General features: G+C 36.5%; 1 protein-coding gene across 3 annotated transcripts in view; it reads right to left on the bottom strand.

Annotated features, from left to right (window-relative positions):
• LOC136988060 (FERRY endosomal RAB5 effector complex subunit 3) overlaps positions 1 to 11,037 on the bottom strand; it is a 170,179-nt gene extending 159,142 nt beyond the window's left edge. For all 3 annotated transcript variants that reach the window (XM_067285859.1, XM_067285861.1, XM_067285860.1), the window contains exon 1: positions 10,800 to 11,037. In XM_067285859.1, the coding sequence (XP_067141960.1) occupies positions 10,800 to 10,959 (160 nt within the window). In that variant the 5' untranslated portion in view covers positions 10,960 to 11,037. The remainder of the gene's footprint in view (positions 1 to 10,799) is intronic.
• Between the last annotated feature and the right edge of the window lie 7,942 nt (positions 11,038 to 18,979).

The following is an 18,979-nucleotide window of genomic DNA, read 5'->3' as shown; positions in this document are numbered from 1 at the left end:
CGGTACATAAGACGACAGTTAACACACAAACTAACGTTTTCGATCCTCCACCGAGGTCTTCGTCAGGTTCGTTGATCATGGAATGCGAAAAGAATCGAACGCTTTTCGAAATTCAAAAAGATCAAATATTCGATCTTTTTGAATTTCGAAAGCGTTCGATTCTTTTCGCATTCCATGATCAACGAACCTGACGAAGACCTCGGTGGAGGATCGAAAACGTTAGTTTCTGTGTTAACTGTCGTCTTATGTACCGGGAATTTTAAGGTTGAAGAGGCTGTATTGGAATTTGTCTAATTTCTTGGTGTGTACTTTCATCTAATAATGGATCATCTTCTGGGAAGAGTTCACTAGTAATGATTTCGTACGTTTTTTGTATTGAGTTTTCATTGTTGTTAATTTTGGTAAGTAAGTTATCCGGAATCCTAGCTTGTTTTGTCTTTTTCCTTGCAATATAGTATGGAATTGACCATATTTGATCTTTTCCTAGGCTTGTGCAAAACCTCCTCCAGGACTCAGTTCTTGTCTTGTTAATATTTGTTTTATATTCCCTGAATTGTTTCAGGTACTCCTGCCTAAGGGTTTCTTTCCTGTTTGTGTTAACTTCTCTTCTAAATTTATTTCTCGTTTTCCTGAGTGTTCTCCGCTGTGCCGTAAGATCTGCCGTCCACCATGGAGTAGTATGTTTTACTGTCCTAACCGTTGTGGCATGATGGTAAGCTGAATATATGATTTTATGTAATTCTTCCACTTTGTTGTCTAGTTCCGCAGTATTTCGTATGTTGACTATGTTCTCACAGTTCCAGTTTCTCTTAATGTGATTTTTGTATTTATCCCAATTGGTGTTTTGTTTAATTGTATAGCTCTTTTGTATCCCAGTTACCATAATATTAATGTCTATATAGTTATGATCACTTGCCGTGTGATCATCCAGTGTGTTGCACTGAATGTTGAAACTATTAAGATGGCTATTGGCTAGACATACATCTATCCAACTCTCTCCTGTAGTTGACGTAAAGGTTGGGAGTGTACTTGTGTTTAATGACACCATGTTGAGGCTATTCATTAGTTCTACCAATTTAGTTCCTCTTGGATCTTCTTTTGGACTGTGCCAAATCGAGGACTTGGCATTAAAATCCCCTGTTATCAATATTGGAAAGTTTTTCAGATGTTGTACAGTTTTGTTGAGTTGTTCTAGTGAATCTGAGATTTCTTCAGATGGGGAACAGTAGAATGAAATCATAATTATCGATATATTTTGGTGATTTATCATGATGGTGGTAAAATTCCTATTAGTGTGATTACTCAATTTTTGAGCATTGAGATTTTTATTTAGAATAACAAAGCCAGATTTTGGGTTTTCGCTTGGATCAATGTTGTTTATCACCTGTAGTTTCCCGTACATTGCTATTCTCTTGTCGTAGCAATATGGCTCTTGAAGAGCTAATATATCCGCTTGATACTTGTTTGCGACGAACAGTGCTTCAGAGGTGGCAGCCTTGCTATGTTGAGTGTTAATTTGTATCACTTTAATTTTACCCTGTGTATTTGTATTTGACTGAGTACTATTATTATTTAGATTACTCCCCATAGTTTGTTAACTGTACTTTCCTTGTTTTAAATCTCTGTAATATTTTACAACTTTTATGAAATGCATTGTGATTTGTTGGGATTTTACGATTTGGAGGTTGGTTTCTGTTGTATTTGCAACAATTTATGAAACAGGGTGTGCTGTTTTTATTCTGGCACTCTGTATGTTTGTGAGCCTTTGTACAGTGGCTGCACCTTGTGTCCTCTTGGCATTCATTTGCAAAATGATTAAACCCGCAACAGCGGAAGCATCTTATTATCGGGATGAAGTCGTCGACTTTAATGTTGGCCCATGAGACTGAGAGGTATTGTGTGTTTATTATTTTTCTTCTTAGTTCCAGTGTTACTGATAATACATAATGCTTACAATTTTCTCTTAGTTTTCCTCTACCAATAACAGTGCTTATTTTACAACTTTCCAAAAAGTCTTCTTTCCCAATTTTATCCCAGATGTCGTTTTGTCTGTATAGGGTTTCTATAAGTTGATCCTTCTCCACCGATTGCGGTACGTTTAGCAAGATTATTCTTGGTCTGCGTCCCCCAGCCACATGACATTTGATCTTTGTGTTTATTTGTGGAATTTGTTCAATGGCATTCCTTAGTTTCTCGCCATCCCTGTTGTCCTTCACCCCTATGCATATACCTCCTCTATTTATTCTTCTCACTCCCTTAACTCTCACCCCTAGCTCCTGTGGCTTTACTTCAGTCAAGATCTTTTCTTCTATTCTATGTCTTCAGTGTTTATGTTTTCATTTGATTCCTCTATTTTCGGATATACCAACACTGCATAACTTCCTCCGTCTCCTTCGTTTTGAACTTTTGTGTTTATAGTTTGGGTAATCGAGTTTGTCGTATCACTTGGTTTTGGTCTGTTGCTCAAAACCTGCGCATAGGTCTTCTGAGTAGGTGTTTTTTGTGTAGTATTTCCTGTTTTCAGTTCCTGTTTATTCTTTTGTCTCAGTTCCTTCAACATACCATGCATTTGGTTCAGTACAGCGTACATTTTCATTGCTCTTTCCCGTACCTCCGCTCTCTCGCGCACCCTCACAACGGTGTTTCCTGATTGTGGGCAGATTTCCATTATTCTGCCCAAGCAAGTGCTTGCTTCCTGTAGCATTTCCTCCTCTGTACACCATGCTGTCCATTCCTTAGCCTCGGCTAAATATCTGTCTGGGGTACTTGGGTTCAGTACCGGGGACCCTCCGTTCCTTGTATCTTGTGATTCCATTGTGTTATCCAAACGCCAGAATAACCAATATGCGTATAAATTCAGAGAACAATATAGTACCCGAAATAAATAATATAAGACTAAATTAATACTAAAAGGTGTGTTTGTTGGAAAGAGGCACTGTGCCCAGCAATTCTGTGCTGCCAATTAAATCAGCTGCACAGAATGAAAGATAGCTTAATTTTAACTTATTGCTACTACAATTATTATTCTATTAGTAATTATTGCTAAATTATTACAGATGGACAGATGTTCGTTACAGTATTAAGATCAAGAAAATCCGTAATCAACCGTTGCTAGCGACCGTTAAAAAGTCCGTTGCTGACAACCGTTGGAAAGTCCGTTGCTGACGACTGTTAAAAAGTCCGTTGCTGACGACCGTTGGAAAGTCCGTTGCTGTAGACTAAAGGCAATGACCGTTAGAGTTTAAACTCTGCTGCATGTTCAGTGAGAAAATACAGAAATTTATTCCTGCTCTAAATTGAAAACTATTTGTCATATCACTACGCAGTTTGAACAGAATATCACACCAGTGGTCCTCTCACTACTGGCACCATCAAAAGTTTTAGATGGCTAAGATTAAACCCGATGCGGCCCGATATATCCCCAGATTAAAAGTTAAATATCTCCCCCGAAGATAGTTCAAAAATCGCCAAAATTTTACACAGTACTCACTGTTGAAGTGTCATCCGAGATCCGTTCTTCAATCCAATTATTCAACCATACCTGTCCGAAAATCGTATCCGAAAATCGTATCCGAAAAATTCCACATTTGGGTTGAAATATCACAGAATTGGGTGGTCCAAATTTTCAAATCCGACGTCATTCGACACTACCAGTTATCCTCTTTCGAATAATATATCACACTAAACACAATCACCGAAATTCACAAAAAAATCGAAAAATAATCAGGAGCCAACTTTACCACATCTTCACCAGCAAATGACTCCAAAAAAGAATACGACAGATTTCAATGAATTATATTAAATTGGAAACCACAGAAAAAGAGGTGAAATTAAAAACACTCATAGGATACTTAAGAATGTTGAGCACAGATATATGGTATTTTAAAGGACTTTTTAAGAGAAGAGTATAGAGCTAGCGGAAGGAACGGCGAAACTAGATCGAGGTGCCTCTAGCGGCAATGCCGGGTAACGGAATCGGGGCTACGAAGGTGGGACCGGTGCTGTTCCACCTAGTACTTTTGTACTAATCTAGTACCTTTTATTTGTTCCAGTACCAAGATACCCAACACCATTTTCCTAGTAGCATTCATGAAATCCTAATACCTTTCCTTTCAATTTAGTACCTTTCAAAACATTCATTTTTATTCTATTTACTTTGGCAGTAAATAGATGTTTTTATTGCTTCCTCATTCGAGTGCAGCAGTTGAACGTATTTTTTTTACAATTAAATTTAATAAAAACTAAACTACAAAATCGAGTTCTTACAATTCCTGTGAAGCACAGTTATTAGCAAAGGAGCTACTTAAAAGCAACAATGATAAAATGTTACACTTGGAAACCATCATCTGCTTCAACCATACAAAAACATTCTAGTGAGGAAGATTCTGATGATGATCTTACCAGTGATTTTTCAATGTGATAATTTTAATGTTTAGCACTTCATTACTTTTGTTTCAACATTTTGTTCATTTGATTGTTGTTGAGGAATAATAGCATTCTTGCAATATATGAATTTATCTTGTATGAATTTTGTGTTACATGTAACACTATATATATTTTAATAAATAGAAATTTCATAAATTATAAATTTATATATTATTTATAAGTACAGTAGAGCATCGATTATCCGACTTAATTGGGGACTGGGGTTGGTCGGATAATCGAAAAGTATGAAAAAATACATTATTAGTATTCGCGTTTTTCATGAACTATAGAGGGTGCTAAATTTTTACAAAATGGCTACTTTATCTGGGTCGCTTGTAACTAGTAATGTAAAATTAATCATATATTACTGCCCGATATAATGATATATGCTGCTTGCAGCTGTTTATCGAAAAATTTTATTGTAGCAGAACAATTATTGCTAGCAGGATACGTCATTATATGGTATCGAAGCAGGTGAGTAAGATCGTTCTATGCATATTTGTGCCCTTTGTGTTAAAAACATCAGCTTTGACATTGTCCTATCAGGGTTAGATTTACAAGTAAAAAGCTATGTAAATTGTTGCTTAGGCTTCGACTTTCAAGCAGCCCCAAACATTTGTACAAACAAAAAAAAAATTAAAGTCGAATTTTGTAATAAACATTTTTTTACAAACCAACAAAACATACTTTACTTTTTATTTTGTGTAGTATTTCGTTAATTTTTTTCTAAGAATTAACGTAAGGTCTTTTTTTAAAAAAAATGATAAAACCAATTTTAAAAAAGATTTTTAAAGGAATGGGTATAAAAATTTAATTAAATTCAGTTATAAAACAGAAGACTAGTGAAACCTCACATCGTTTTCTTCCAATAACCGTATTGAATCAGAGAGAGAGTCTGATTTAATTTTTTTCTTTTTATGATTGACTTCTAAAATTGTGAAGGGTTGGTAAGGGGACTTACATTCGGCTTAAGGCTTTGAAATGCTTAAATCCGACCCTGTGTCCCATACAAAATAACCGGCATTTTAACTTTAAGAAAATATCTTTTAAAATTGACAGCATAACTTGTTCGTGTAAAGTTGGACAATCGGGAAACTGCCAATTCTTAAGTCTAATTCACTCTTTCACAATTCGGAGAAGCTCATAAATATAACCGACCGATTTCCGAATAATCATCTGTTTTTCGTGTGAGAATAGACGAAAACTTATATTAGGCTCCCGTAAATCTTCGAAATTGCAATTTGGAACGCAACAGAAAGCTTTGCTTCTTCTATTGTTATTCATATTTACTGCTGATAATACACAAGAATTAATCAAATAACCCAGATGGAATAGTTTTGTTTTTAAACACCAGAGGGCGAGCATCCAGTGAAAAATGCAAATAGTGTATTAGGCCTGGTTTAAATACTAGCCTCCCTTTCATGGTCAAGCCAGTGCTGCCAGCTAAAACATGCAAAAATTTAACAAAAATAATATTAAAGTAGCCAAGATATAACCAAATATTGTAGCACTACATCACTAGCAGACATTTGAATTTGCCGACTAGAACGCGATCAGATAACCGATAAGTCGGTTAATCGGGGGTCGCATAATCGATGCTCTACTGTATATATTTAAATAATATATACATACATTCAGCAGTTTATGGTCAAAGTAATGCCTGCATTAGTCAATACAGTTACTTCTCGACTTACGGCGGGGTTCGGTTCTGCAACTTCGGACGTAAGTTGAGAAGTGACTGTACTTAACAACAAAACAGTTAGCCATCTTACACAAGCACACGCGAAGGGTAACTAACTGCAGAACAAAACTAAAGATGATGCAATCAATCACAAGATATATGTGTATATGATATATATTTGACGAAAACTATAAAAAATTGATACATTTTTAAAATTTTTTTACGAAATTTTCCGTCGTAAGTGCGAATGGTCATAAGTCGAGGTGGTCGTAACTCGAGAAGTGACAGTAGATCATTTTGACTTAATGTATTGATTCTGCACGTATGTATGTCGTATTATCGATATTAATATCGATTTTTAAGAAAATACTATCGCATATTACTGGTTAACTTTGTACCTGGCGGCACAGTAATATAAATAACACTACAACCAACACACAACAGTTATTTTTTGAAGTTTTGTGTGGCAGAAAGTAGTGGTTCATTATCACAGGAAGAAAACAAGCACTGCGTTGCACATGGTTAAAAATCGGTTACTTTCAGAGGACAATGTTCTTAGATGAATTATTTTACCTAATATTTTATACAGGAAATCTGGAGATTTATGTTGGCACTCAGCCAGAAGGGCAACACAAAGTGTCAAACAAGCCTAGCAGTATTGTTCAACGTCTAGTGAAACCTCACAAGAAACTTAACTGAAATGTAAAGATGGATATTAGTACACCAGTTACAAATTATCCCAAGAGTCCTTGAAAAACAAAATTATGACATTAGACACCCTCGAAAAAAATTAAAGCAATTATTCTATCAGAATTTCTTCCTATGAGAAGTAAGGAAGTCAGTTCTTCACTACTTGGATTCCAAAAAGAAACAACACTTCTTTCTTACACTACTAAAAAGAACTATTAAAAAACAAAAACCGTAATGTTTCCAGCAATAAAAACTATTTAATAATAACGTTTTCGACTGTTTTAAACAGCCATCATCAGTTACAACGAACTTAAACAAAAAAGAATGCAGAAAAAATAGAACACAAGCAAGAGGGGTACCTATGGGGAGCCCTATGTCCTCTATTTTATGTGAGCTTGTTTTACGTCGCTTGGAAAACAAAGTCATACCCTTCTTTCAACATCAAATCGTTTTATATGCAAGATATGTTGATGATGTTTTCATCCTTTGGAAAAATAATAGTAGCGCTCTGCAGTTCCTTCAAGAAATCAACAAAAACCCGTATGGTTTGACTTTAGCGCTGGACCAAGAAAGTGCTTCTAATGTAAATTTCCTTGATCTTTCAATCACATGCAAGGAGGGTCAAATATGGACGGACGTTTATAGAAAACCCAGCTATCAGCCCATTATTATACCAAAAAATTCTTTCGATCCTATGAATTTTAAGTATGCAGCTTTTCATGCCTGGATCAAACGTGCTCACACACATTGCACCAGTGTTATTGACACCTACAAGGAGTTAGGTTACATCCGCACTACAGCATTACAACACGGATATCGGGGTAAGGAGATTGATGGGCTTATCGACAAATTTCGGAAGGCAAAAAATCGGCAGCTTCCTCCTATGAATCAAGGAAGAAAAGTGATTCTCAATTATTTTCCATTCTTGCACACGATGATTAAGAAAGTAGCCAGAAATAACAACATAAAGGTGTTGTATCGACGTAATCCTACAGTATATCGATTATTAAGAAACGACAAGAAGAAAGAAAACCAGAGTTTTAAGACGGGGGTATATTCTATACCTTTAAAAGATCGCCGATTTAACACAGATCTGGTATACGTTGGTGCAACTATGAGACATTTAAAGCAGAGGCTTAAGGAGCATAGATACTCCATCAATAAGAGCTTAGATTCTACTGTGCTAGCAGCTTTCGCTAAGCATCAAGATGTCGACGTTCATTGGGACAAAGCATCTATTATTAGGGCCACGACCAACAAACAAATGCTGAAACATCTAGAAAAGTTGGAAATATACAAAGCCCACGTTAACACGGGTTGCATTAACCATAGGGATGCAGATGCTTTATCCACGGCATGGAAGTCGTTTTACCGAAATGCATAACGTTTCTTTTCTTGTAATAGAAATATTTTTGCGGAAGTATTTTTGTTATTTGTTTTTATTTTTATTCTTACTACGATATTTAGCGCATGCGCAGTTTTGTTAGTTTCTAATATACGACGGCATTTTTTACTTTGGAATTATTTTTGAATTTTAAATATTTGTATTGCTTGTGTTCTATTTTTTCTGCATTCTTTTTTGTTTAAGTTCGTTGTAACTGATGATGGCTGTTTAAAACAGTCGAAAACGTTATTATTAAATAGTTTTTATTGCTGGAAACATTACGGTTTTTGTTTTTTAATAGTTTATCTTTCCAGTACTGGTTTAATTATTGCACTAAAAAGAACAACTATGTAATTATATTGTCCACAATGCACAACGATAACAAAATAGACGAAGAAACTGGAAAGTCAGACAAAATTATAGACGACAATAAAACAAAAGAGGAGCAGATACCATAGATAAAATGCGTGCAGTACATCAAGAGTAACAAGAAGATGACCAATGATAATTTTTTACCAGTCACTCAATACAGCAGGCATAAATTTGCAGACAGTGTACTATGTCCTTGCATCTTCATAATGCTCCAAAAAAAATCTTTCTCAAAAAATCTAGCTCTTCAATTAAAAAACAATGCCTTCAAAAATAATCTCAAACAAAAGTCCTACCAAACAAAAATCCTATCAAACGACACAAAAACATTTTTGAAAGCACGGTACCATAGGCCGCCAGAAAGTAATCCTTGAACCAGCAACCAAAAAATCAAATCAAAATCTCCCGTAAGTCCTGTCATTATTCAAAAATGTCACACACTTCCAAAACACATAAGCATGGAAATTTCATACATTCCAGACATTCCAAAAGTGTTATAATGAGGAAGAGCCAGAAGGAGATATTAGCAAAAACAGCAATAGGAAAAACACGTTTCTTTTCTCAAAAATATCTCCTATTTTTTCCAATTTTTCAAACTAATTTATATTGTGTTTTTAGCATATATCTTGTTCTGTTCAAATAAACAATTAAAACACACAATAATAAAGAAACAAAGATAACGCATCATTAACCGTATTTTACGGACTATAAGACGCACTTTTTTCTTCGAAAAATTGCCTCCAAAATTAAGGTGCGTCTTATAGTCCATAAAATATGGTAATACAAAATTACAAACCATCCATCCACGAGACGGGTTGTGCCTGCCCACATTAAAATACAGGATACACCTGACAAAAGTTTAAATTTTTCTTGGTTCCGCCAACAATTAAAGCAATTCTCGCACTGTCGTTTTAATCCGAAACAACCATTAATGGTACGAGAACTAAGGCCCATTCACAACAAAAATTAAAGACGAACATAAAACCCAAAATCTGCATTATTTAATGCAACCATTCGCAACGAGTTACATAAGTGTAACCTTAAACTTAATCAAAAGACATTAACATAAGTAAAGCTTCAGCGTTTAAAAGCTTACAACTCCAAGTTTTTATGCTATTCGTGTAATTTAAAACAAGAGAAACAGCTCAACCCAAGCTCCAAACGAGATGATTGGGACCACATCAGAGCCACAGAGCATACACATAGGAGCAAAAAAGTCAAAGGAACCATTCCTCTACACGAGACCCTTTGAGAGACTGCAAGTCGCATCACTTGGCCAAGACCATTGCATTTAACTATTTAGCCCACGCCAGCTTCGAGTAGCCCTCTCGACCATTTGCGGAGTACTCGACATTATAGTATTAGGAAGCGAGAGGGCTCGCCCCCACCCAAGTGCCGGCCATCGTCGCACCGAAGCAAACGACTACATGCGGATCGTCGGTCCAGACTGGCCGTCGCCGGCCCGGACGATGCAGACCGCGGAGAACAGGCAGTATACCGACACGTGTTAAAAACAAACCTTTCGGAGGCAAATATCTGGCAAAGATTCGCACGCACGGGTACGATTCCTTTGAGTTTTTGCTTGTACAAGGAGTCTACAAAACCTGCAGTTTGGAGTGCGAATCTTGCCAAAACAACGGTAGCAGTTTCAAAACTTCTGCCGATAAAATTTTCCCGATTCGACGGAGGAATCCACCGTCACCACGCTCCAAGTCGTCCAGGCAATTAGGACGGACCTTGGCAAGATGACTGCGCATTTTGCACCGGTCCCAAATGCCAAAAGAAAAATCTAAAGCCACAACAGACTACGACGGAACAAGAGAACCGGACATGCATCCTTATGCCAGAGAGCAGCACCCGGACTTTAAAAAGTATAAACATTGAAGCGTTGCGAGAAACCCAAGGCAGTTCCATTCCTCCGAACACCGGGAGTTCAGTCACAGGTTCGCATCCTGCCTGGATAGGCCGGTCGAGTAGAGTTTTCCGGGTTTTCTCCAGGTCCGTAACGCCGGAATAGGCCTACCGGAAGGCATTTTTCCCCGGTCCTCGCGCAGGGCCAAGCAGTAAGCTTGGGATCGGGTCGAGGGAAAAGTGCTGGAAGCCTTCCGTATTAACGCAGACAACGAACATGAATAGATGACGTAGGAAAAAGATTTTAAGTTAACTCTTTCGACGAGTTTTCCGTTATAGAAAGTCGCTTTCTATAACGACCGTCGTCGTTACCGGAAGAAACAAACGTACGATGTTTACCTTCTTGCACGTAAAAAGGCAGTCCGTATTCTTCCAGTTGTCGGTGGCCAAATTCCGCAGGAGACGCGCTCAGAGGAACGGGCACTTCCATCAGATGACATTTTTCTTCTCCCGCCACTCGGTACCGGAAAAGAAACTGCTTGGACACCGACTCCGCCATTCGACAATATCCAACCAACGTTGCCCACACGCCGCTATCCTAAAACGGGCGGATACGACCTACCATAGCTGCGATCATGCGCCGTCTGCTGACAGCCATAGTAACTACGTGGAAACGGCTATATTTTGTTTCCTAGTCTTTATCCAGGTTTGAAGTTATATAAATTTAATGTCTTAAAATATTAATTGATAAAATATACAAGTATCTATACACGCGATACGAATGAAATGTATCATTTGTGCACTTGCACCCAAACACGTTTGAACGCGTGTATTTTTTAATGTAATTTATGGTTAAAAATGATGCTTTCAGTACCTTCCTTCAAAATACTGAAGATCGCACTGAAAAAGTTTCAAATTCATGCGAAAAAATTTTTCATCGGAAGCCACACCGAAATGCATGGGGTGCATCTGCATCCCGCGCGCTTAACGGAGGAAGTTTTATTAGTGCGACCACTGGAGGGGGTGGAGCCGAGTTAGTGTACTGAAACAACGGTCATTGCCTGATGTCGAATCAGTCATAATACAAATGACGAATGAGAGCATAGAAGGCGTATAAACAAGATTTTTAGGGCCAATTAACGCTAAGAAGGTGTCCCATAGACTTAGCATTGAAAGTTTGGAAGGTGGAGTTTTCTGGGAATATTTATTGCTAAATTGTCTTCAAAACATGTTTATTTGTCTAAATAATATCAAAGAACTTCTCGTTAGCAAATTAGAAGTGAAAAAAACGATTAAAACAAGCGATTTTATAGCGACTGTTTACATAAGTCGAAGTGGTAGTCTGCGGGGGCATGGTATTTCGCGGGAATTTTTCCGACAATTGTTTTTACTGGTGGATCCAATAACAGACAAAGAAAGTAACCAATTACAGTGTAAAAAAGTTTACTATCGATGTTATCTGCCAATAATCTGCCTTTTTACCTCTAGTTGCTGTAGAATTTTAGAGGGTGTATTTTTGAAAATACTAAAATATTTTTTCCCCCGGGGTTTGTGACAAAGCATTTAATAGTTGGGACACTTAAAAACACATACGGGAAGACGATTCAACAATTAGATAGCAACAGAATTGTTTACAGCTTGAAAAATAAACTTTTGAAGTTGACAATTTTTTTCTAAAAAATTTTTGAAACGTAATACTTTTTTTGTTTTCGTTGTAAATAAATAAAAATGATATATTTCGAGTAATTTTGTTGATTGATACATCAAAATCACATTCTCACAAATGTCCAAAATGTAAAAACTACGAAAAAAATGACTTTTATAAAATTGATTTTTGAAAATTGGGGTGAGATTGGGGCCCTCGCGCCCAACAATGCGTGAAACCCTCGCGCACCTGACACAGGGTTAATAATAACTAATGGCATTATTATGAAAAATTAACGAGTTCGACCGAGTTAATAAAATCATCGATTTCATTTTATGAGTAAATCAAAGATGGTGTAACTTTTGGAGGGAGAGTGAGAGGACGTCGGTATCCGTCAAAGAGGACAAGGGATAGAAAACTGCAAAAAAATGGGATGTCGCCGGTGGCGCATCCGGAGAGGGCTAAGGGCTCCTGGCATCCTCCAAAAAAGGAAGGAAACACTAGAAAATTTTCAATACATCTTTTCGTAAATAAAATTCATTTGTTTTTTATTTATAGTGCGTGTTTTCTTTCCTGCTTACGAATTAGCGGTCACTTTTATTGAATTCGCATTGAAATTTTTTAACCAAATATCAAACTCGGCTTTTTAAATACTTAATGAACTATCAATACATCTTCTGTTGCCAAGAAATGTTTATTAAACAAATCACTAATGTTTTCAAACTAATACAATAGGCCATCTCAGGTGTAACTGAATACGAACGAATTTTTAAAAACTTAACATTTTAACGACGGAACGTCCGAATATTATACATTAAACAGTAAGTAATCCGATGAGTTTTCGTTTAAAGCTTTTATTATAAGCGTCGCTCCAAAGCTTTCTACCTGTTTAGGACACATCTACTAGGGAGCACTGGCGTGCAGTGACATTTGATGACAGGGAAGCTGTGTTTTTGTAAGAAGCCGCCTTCCAGGGGCAATCAGTTAATTGCGCGTCAGTAATTGTCTAGAGCAATGGTGGGCAACTCCGGGCCCGCGGGCCAGCTACGGCCGGCGAAAAGTTTCTATCCGGCTCGCGAGATTTTTAATAGGTTATTAAATTGGAAAAATAACTAATTAATAGTTATTTTTACAATTCTTTGTAATTTTCGAAAACGATAAGAGAAATAAATGTAGTAATTAACTTTTTATTTATTTATTTCATATTTACAGACTAAAAAAATTACTAGTCACAAGAAGGCGCCAATTAACTACTATGGCCCGCGGAAAAAACGTAAAATTTATTCTGGCCCATGTTATAAAAAACGTTGCCCACTCTAGACTCTACGGTCCATTCGATAAGCCAGCAAAAACCGTAGACTTCTCTAAATGCATTTTTAATTGATTATCTGACGTACTTAATAAATAAACAAGTTCAATATAATTACCTCTGTTATTAGATTCAATAGATTCCCTACGCCCTTTAAATGTCAAATCTTGTTTTAATAAAAAACATATAACATCTATTAATTTAGATATAATATATATATTAGCCGTAACTATCTTGTTATAATTTTCAATATTAATTTTATATTGTTTACTAATGTTAAATTCTATTCTGCTTTGATTTCCAAATTGCTTCAATTTTACGAAAGAATCGATGTGACATTTACGATTTTGGTGTCTTTTGCCAGCTTTACTCAAATTATTTAAATCGTCAAAGCCCCACACTAATTTTATTTGAAAATAATAAACAAGGCCAACAAAACAATTTTTGCATTTTTATGTATTTACAAAGTCATTTTATGTCTTCATAAATTTTATCGTGAAAATGTCGAACAAATTTTTTTCTTGAAGTATTTATATTTAATTTAGGCATTGGCCTTTCTCTTTTAACAATGTTTTCTTTTTCATTATATAGTCTTGAGCCAAAACTTTTTAAAGTAAATTTTCAATATCACAATTACAGTCTAAATCGCTAGCCACAATATAAGGGCTTAAATTAAAAATAAAATTATTAAAACAAAATTTGTGATGGATATACGATTATGCATATCTGGTACAAAATATTCAATTGTACGAATATACTTTTAAAGAAAATTATAATTAAATATAATTTTTTTTGTAACTCTTTCCACCCTGTGGGCACTCAGAGGGCCTCTTATAGCAAGCCCATTACGGGTTCGGCCAGGCCCACAATAGGGCGGCCGGATGGTGAGGGACGGGGACAGACATATCCGGATGCACCACCCCCCGAAAAATTCCTGGGGATTTTTCGACCCGTCCGGATTTAATCCCGGGTCCCCCAGGGCGGCAGGCTGCTGACTTTGACCGCTCGGCCTATCGACCGCTTTTAAATATAGTTTTGCGAAGAAACGTATATAAAAATAACATAAAATATTATTTACTTTTTAAATATTAAAACAATTCATTTAGTTAAAATTTGCTTTTTACGAGTGGCTCATGAATGGAATCAGAGACGATTTTGGTAGGTGTGCAGTGCGTGCATGAATGACAAATCCCGAGAGTGCCGATACCGGTTAATGTCAAATGCCTCTTTCGTCGCATCACTAATACATCTCAAAGGACGACACAGGGCTGTTGTAAATTTTAGACGTTTCTCACCATAGATGTAAAAATCTAAATATGTTAAACTTAATAGTCATTTGTTTTCTAACTACTGTAATTCGTTTTATTACCAGGTGTACACGGAAATCAGTTCCCCACTGTACCGTGCTAGTGATTGGTTCGGTTAAGCTTTTGTTTAAGTAAAATTCTGGCTTTTTCGGCAGGGTTTTACTTGTGTCCCCATTCCCTAATCTCTTAATTATTTAACTACTTCTTAAGTAGAAATAAGTCGAAACCAGTTACTTTGTACTCGAATATTTGTAGTCTTGGGAAAAAAGTGGAAAGACAAATTTTTATGACAACGGATATATAAATCGTAAATTTAAGGAAAATAAATTCTAGAGCTTTTTTGTACCTCGTGCGTCTCATTCATTAAATTTGGTCGTAAATGATGCTGCCAAAGTAACAGTTAATTTTTTAACATTATACAAGTATTGTACACGTTTTTTTTCTGCATCCGCTTACAGATGAGACATACTAAATCGTAATATCACCGGTTTAACATTAAAATCCGTAAGTAATATAAGACGGGAAAGCGGAATAAACGCGAAATAAATATATTAAATATTTTAATGGATTTTTAAAAACTCCTGTCAACTATACAGAACTATCATAAAAACGTACCAGTAAACTGCTATCGGTTGGGTTAAGTTATAAATCTAGTACAAGGGTGGGCAACCTTTTTTATAACATGGGCCAAAATAAATTTTTTTCCGCGGGCCGTAGTAGTTAATTGACGCTTTCTTGTGACCTGTAATTTTTTAGTCTGCACATATGAAATAAATAAAAAGTAGTAGTTAATTTCTACATTTATTTCTCTTATCGTTTTCAAAAAATTACAAAGAATTAATTAATTTTTCCAATTTAATAATCTATTAAAGATCTCGTGGACCGGGAGTTGCCCAGCGTTGTTCTAGTCTACTTGTGATTCACATAATCGGGCGAGGGCGGCCGAATATCTTGCAGGCGGGCGGCTAACAGCCTAGAACCTGTCCGGGATATAATATTAGAAGCTTTATGTGCGAAGCATCCACCAGGTAAACCGGGTGAGGTTGGTGTTCTGTAAAGGGCTTGCGCCAATGCCCGTAAGCTGGCCGCTTGGAAGCTGACAGGTTTCGACATTCCTTCCGCCACTGATTTATTCGAATATACAACAGCAATCTTACCGGTTTTTTATATGTAGTATAGAAATTTGTAAAAGATACATAATGCAGTTATAATAAAATATTAATTTTAATTAATTCAAAATAGGTTAAAATATGAAAATTTATTTTTACAATATTAAAACAACGTCTGTCCAAAAAGGAACCACCATTTATTTCTTGCGTTCTTAGACAATTCACACATTCGGCAACTGACCTTTCTTTTTAGGCTGCTTTGCTGCCGGAAGTTAAAAATGTCTGTTTTAAAACACAAAAAACGTTCAATTAAAATTACAAAAATTTCTAAGAAAGAACCGGTGACGTACAGACTGTCGTAAACATCCATTTTTAACTTCCGGCAACAAAGCAGCCTAAAAAGAAAGGTCAGTTGCCGAATGTGTGAATTGTCTACGAACGCAAGAAATAAATGGTGGTTCCTTTTTGGACAGACGTTGTTTTAATATTGTAAAAATAGTTTTTCCAATCCGACGAAAAATTCATAAATGAAAATTTATATTTTATAAAATACGAGGGAAGGTTATTGGAAGGGGGAAGCGGCGCTTCCATCGCTTCCAATGACGGCACGCCACTGCTAGGGAGTCTCTTAAGAAAGCAAAATTAGAAAAAACGAGCGTCATGTATTAAAAGTAAACTCTTACCTCTACTTCTTATATAAGATTATAACGTTATATAATATTTTAGTGAGTATTCTTTTCAAATTTATCATTAGCAATGTTTGTAGTTAGGTCTTAATGTTAACGACTGTATTGTATTTTAGTTCTGATCTTTTAAATCCAAATATCAACTAATAAGAGTCATTTTCTATTATAGATTACTCCCTATGGAATTTCGCGTGTTTGGGTATATATCTGAACTCAGGGGACCGAGACGACATCAACGATACTCTACTTTTGGACCGGAGACGAAAAATAAAAAAGTTATCATTCTTTTTTCCGGCGATCGCGCGATGATGGGAGTCGCGTCGCTCTCCGCTAAGTCGGCCTCGCTATCGCAATCGAGAGTCGCGTGCTTGCCGTTAAAATTGTCTTTAGTAGACGTTTCCCCCTTTTTTTTACTTTGTTCAAGAACTACCGTGAATCGATTACTAATTTAGCACATAGCGGCGTGTGGTGGCTCCCATATGACAGGTCAGTCGGGCCGCCATGTTCGCTGCCATAAGTAACATTAACCGAAATGGCGATCGCGCGATGATCGGAAGTCGTGTCGCTCTCTCCGCTCTCGTATCGCGTGTTTAACGTTCCGGGGATGACCGTAGTTCGACGTCACGGTTTGCAGACTTTACCGCAAGATGGCAATACTAGCAACTACGGTGCCGTCTGCACGAGAGCATTAAAAAAGTATGGTAACTTAAAAAGTGTGATAACTTTTTTATTTTTCGTCACCGGTCCAAACGTAGGGTACCTTTGAACTCGTCTCGGTCCCCGAGTTCAAATATATAATCAAAGTCCCGAAATTCCATAGGGAGTAATCTATAGTACACCCCTTTCGAATAGCGGCCGGATGGCCGAGCGGTCAAGGTCCGTTCGGATTCGATCCCGGGTCCCCCAGAGCCTACCGCTCTGGGGGACCCGGGATCGAATCCGAACGGATCGAAAAATCCCCAGGAATTTTTCGGGGGGTGGTCCGTTCGGATATGTCGGGCCCCGTCCCTCACCAACCGGTCGCCCCATTGTGGGCCTGGCCGAACCCATAATGGGCCTACTAAAAGAGGCCCTCTTAGTGCCCACAGGGCGGAAAGAGTTAAAAAAAAACTCCCTTTCGAATATTTAATTTTACTAGTTTAGTTGTTTTAAAACTTATTAAAAGTAAGGTTAAAGTTAATTATTTTAATGTAAACGTGTGAACGATATATTCAAAAGTAAATTTAATTATAAAATAATAATTATTGGATATATACTGTTTTACAGAATATATACAATTTTTCAAAATGCCGAGATGTTGTAATGTCAGTTACTGGAAAATAAATTATAGATGTGAAAAGGAAATAAAAAAATACAAAGATAGGACAATTACAAATCGCCAAGACATTGCAGCACATTACAAAATAAGGATCTAGGAAAAAATATTTTGACACTATTCCAAAATGAACAAAAATCAGTGTTGTGTTATATTAATATTTCTCTCGATTCATCGTATATTTTAGCCACTCTTTCTATTGAAAGCAGTTTAAATTTTATACTTACGTTAACAATTACAATCTAAGCCGAGTAAGCTTCCAAAACATCCGTTAATGTTAATGTTAATTCAAAAAATGTTCTAGATAATTTAATAATTTTTATTGAAAACAACGTTGTTAATAATGTTGATGGCAATAAATCTAAAATTAGCTAATCCCGTAATCAAGTTAATACAATCGATTTCCTTTTATAAAACATATTCCAGAATATCATTTATTTTTTAAAAAGAATAGTTTGTAATAGGAATTTCGTAAACACCCTGTATAAATTTGCACGTCGATTTGCTTCTACAATTCTAAAGCCAAACGATAAAAAGTTTATACTGTATTTACAAAAAACATCGAGGACATTTCGTATTCTTATTTTTCTGGCTGTTATGTATACGCAGTGGCGTAGCGTAGTGGGGGCGGCAGGGGCGGCACTTATAGGGGGCGCAAAATTTCACAATAAAAAATAATATCTTGTAAAAATACCTAAATAAGGGGGCGGCGAAATTTTCCTCCGCCCCGGGCGGCTGACACCCACGCTACGCCACTGTGTATACGTAACAACGAAAACAATTGGTTGGAATTGTGTCAAATTTGATTCTCCAAGTTTTGAGACCCCTGAACCCAAAAAAGTAAAAAAAAGGCAAAAACATTTTTCGTGCGCGCGCCAGTGTGTCGACGTCTATTTCGTTTAATATCTCGGGACGGGTGAAAATAAAGAAACGAAATTTGGCACGGTAGCTCGTATATGGGGGCATTGTTGCTTTTAAATTTTGGTTGCGAAAGATCAAGGGGATGGAGAGATAAAGGGTGGTTACGTGCTATATCTCATCAGGGGTCATACTTAGTGACGGTTTTACTTTTTAGCATTTATAGTGTTTCGTAAAACTTATCTCTACCCTCAAAAATAAGTCTTTTGCTATATTATAAAAATTTAAAATATATAAGGTTTCTATAACGAAATTTCGTAACAGATGGCGCGACATACAATTTTAGTTAT

This window comes from Centruroides vittatus, unplaced genomic scaffold (assembly GCF_030686945.1).
Source record: "Centruroides vittatus isolate TY-2023 unplaced genomic scaffold, ASM3068694v2 scaffold_3046, whole genome shotgun sequence".
NCBI classification, from domain to species: Eukaryota; Metazoa; Arthropoda; class Arachnida; order Scorpiones; family Buthidae; genus Centruroides; species Centruroides vittatus.
Note: the sequence above shows the minus strand (reverse complement) of the source record. Positions and strands in the feature narration are given on the sequence as shown.